This window comes from Trichinella spiralis (assembly GCF_000181795.1).
Source record: "Trichinella spiralis strain ISS 195 chromosome Unknown Scfld3656, whole genome shotgun sequence".
Classification (NCBI taxonomy): domain Eukaryota; kingdom Metazoa; phylum Nematoda; class Enoplea; order Trichinellida; family Trichinellidae; genus Trichinella; species Trichinella spiralis.
Genome location: NW_003530595.1, coordinates 1 through 3,394, shown reverse-complemented (window position 1 = coordinate 3,394; position 3,394 = coordinate 1). Strand labels below are relative to the sequence as shown.

General features: G+C 29.9%; 1 protein-coding gene across 1 annotated transcript; it reads right to left on the bottom strand.

Moving 5' to 3' along the window:
* Positions 1-2,120: 2,120 nt before the first annotated feature.
* On the bottom strand, positions 2,121-3,065 carry Tsp_13049 (hypothetical protein; the record flags this gene model as incomplete). Its single annotated transcript, XM_003367799.1, has 3 exons — positions 2,121-2,263; positions 2,299-2,382; positions 2,873-3,065. Coding segments are annotated over 3 exons (420 nt in total), but the record flags the coding sequence as incomplete, so codon positions are not given.
* Positions 3,066-3,394: the final 329 nt, after the last annotated feature.

Here is a 3,394-nt window from a genome sequence, read left to right as displayed (position 1 = left end):
TCGGCTTTCTCCCAAACGGAGCGGTTATATTCACGATCACTTTAAAGAGATCAAAATGAGTTGCCACAATTTCATAGTGCTTCATCTCTTTAAGTCAGTTTTCTTCAAATTTAGTTGGTCGTTCATGACTCCAGAGAATCCAAATGCTTCTCGATAGTCCACCAACGCAGCAGGGCAGCGAATATCCGCCTTCTGAAACGACGGCAGCATCGCCGGCTTTGATCACTGCTTCCTTCGAATTAGACATTCAAGCAAGCACAGAGCAGTTTATCTGAGCGACACTTTCGGCTGAACAAAAATGAACAATTGAAAGTTTAATTCTACAAATTAAACGCTATTGTCACATTGAAACACATATATATTGATCTTCAGGAAAACAAATTTAAAAATGACATCAATAAGACAGTGAAAATTTCATTAACAAAATGACTTTCTTTTTCAATTATTCAATTCACTCATTATGTATGTATTTATAAATTATTAGCATTCTTTAATATTTTTCATATTTAATTTGTTTTATTATGAAACGTAATAACGGCATAAAATTTTTAATTAACTTTTCTGTTATTTGAATTCAAATTCATCCCAATTTAACAAACCATTCTAAAAGACGGGATTGAAAGGTGCTTTATAAATTTGAATATTGTCTTTTGTTGTTTATTGAAGTGACGAGAAAAAAGTAAATTGCAAAATTATGAATACTTTTCTCTATATTACTCTAGCGATGTGACTTCAAATATGAAACGTTCGCATTTGTTTAAAATACAGTTGTCACGGGATTGTTGTGCTGTTTCCACCGTTTAGTACATGGGTTTTGGATTCAACAGGTCCCAGTATTCCATTTAATATTATACATGGGGATGATGCGTGTATGCATATTTCACGAATTTGCCATAAGTTAAATGTGAATTCCATGGCATCCAACACAGAAGATTTCTAGTAATAATGGTTAATGAATAATGAAAAATGTGTTGTTTTGAGAAAGGAAATTTGTTTAGCGCTGAAATTACAAGCGGAAAAGTATGACAACAATTTTATTTCAACTTTTCTACAATTACAAGCACAAAGCAGTAATAAGCGCGTGCTTGTTCCTTTGGCATTGTTCTGAAATGAGACTATGCAAATTTATTTATTGTAGAAAATTCAAATATATTAACCGTGCTATGATGAACAGAAAATAACTTAGGATGAGCTACATAGGCGTAAATTACTTGTAAATGCGTCAATTCTCGTGAGTTTCAATTTCTCGTGAGTCCACATAGCGGTGAACATGTGCCTTCTTGCATTGCTTTTGCTTACTTTCTGTATAGTACAAAAAGTTGATTACATATTAATATTAGAAGTATATTAAACATTGATTATAAAAAGAATGCATAATTTTGAAATAAAAATTTAATTTCTCTCTTCTGCAATAGGTGATCGTGTTGTAATAGGTATGAAACTGACATTACCAGTGTCATTATTTGTTGCCATGTGAAATAGTGAAAAGTGCGATATTTTTATTTTTTAATTTTTTTATTTATTTTTGCTTCATTTTTATTTTCATTGTCATTTACCAACATTTGAATAATTCGTAATATTTTTGAAATATGCTTTGGTAAATTTGAAATAGCGTAATAATTTCAAACTGTTTTATTAGATTAGAGTAATAAGTATATTTTTTGAGAAACCATATACGGTGACGCATTAATTAAATTTCATTGTGCTGAATGGAAAAATTTGTTGCTAACAATAATCACTACACTGGAAATTAATCTGCAAAACGGCTTGGTACTAGCAAATCTAAATTATAAAAAATAAATTTTTTTTGTTTGTTCTTATTTTTAAAAAGTGATTTGTGTAGCACAATCTTTAAGGTGATAAATGTTATTAACATTTGTAATAAAAGATTCCGTTTCATTAATGAAAAATACTGTGATCACTTACCCTGGTTATGTGAAATTTTTAAGTCTGTTTAGAGAAATTTACAGAATTGCTACCATTTCAAATTTATATACCCAAATTTATTTGAACTTCTGGTGAGTAATCAATAATATTTTCATTTATCAACTTCATCTTGAATTATTTGTGATAATATTTTAAATATTTGCTGATGATTGGTCTTTTTCACTACGAGCATTTTATAGATCAACATTTTCCTTTTCTTTCTCTAATTTCACCCTTTTTCCAATAAAAGCAAATTGTTGAATAGCAACAGATTTTTCATGAGTTATATTCAAATCAAATAATGCAGTGAAGCGATGCAGCAAATTCTTTGAACTCTCTAAAAAGGTTAATAAAATGTTGGAACTTACTTACGCTGGGATTTTTTTGAAGCAAAGATGGTCGATTCGTATTTTTTACAAAAGTTCAATGCAACATTTATTATCAAAAAGGTCAGGTCTGAAAACTGAACAGATTTCGTGTTAAATTTGCATTTCATTGAATAGTATATGTATTGTAGCTTAGACGTTCATTCTCTTGAAAAGCAATTTCAACTTCAGATGCCTGTGCATCACTGGATTTGCATATGCAATTGAAAATTTATCAAGATCTTTTGCAGTGCCTTTTTTGCAAAATATGATTGCAGTTTTCAGCGCTGTAATTGGTTTTGTTAGCAGTTGTCCAATTCTTTATTTTTTACAATTTCCTATTTGAGTGCAGCTTATGACTTCTTTCTCAATTGGCTCGTACAACCGCACAGAAAGAAATGTCAAAAACAATTCAATAATTTTTCGTGTTTCCTTGTTTTAAACCGGCTAAATCACCGCTATCTGATGAAAAAAGCTAACAAATTACGCTTTTACCATGGCAACAGTTAATAGGAAATTCGTTGAATAAGTCAAAAAAATTATTCAATTACGCATAACACATTCTCACACAATTTGCTCACTATCTAGTAATATGCTTGTGAATACCATCCAATTTTTCCTGTATAAAATGCATATAACATAACCCAAACTACATATGGCAAACAAGCAGAGTAAAAAGCACAAAAAATGTCCTGATAATTTAATCTTCTGCTGTTGAAGATGTGCACTATAAACCATGGAAGTATTTAACAACAGTGGATAAATATGAAAAATCTGGAAAAAAGAAGTTCTTTACAGTTTCACCGGGGGATTTGAATATTTTCCATGGGTATTGGAAAAAAAACCTTCCTAAAATGGTCCATAATTCATATATCATTTTCCGGGTTTATAATCTTTTATTTAAAATATCAGTTCAAACTACTACTTGATTTCATATTGTTAATGGAAGTTATTTGATAAATCAAGTTCTTTAATTTTTCCCTGTATAATACAGTTTTAAACGGTTGTTTTTGTTGAAAAATTTTAACATTGTTTAAAAAACACATGAAAATTTCTTGCGTAAAATTTGGTTCGACTTTCACATTTTTCGTATTTTTCTAAGA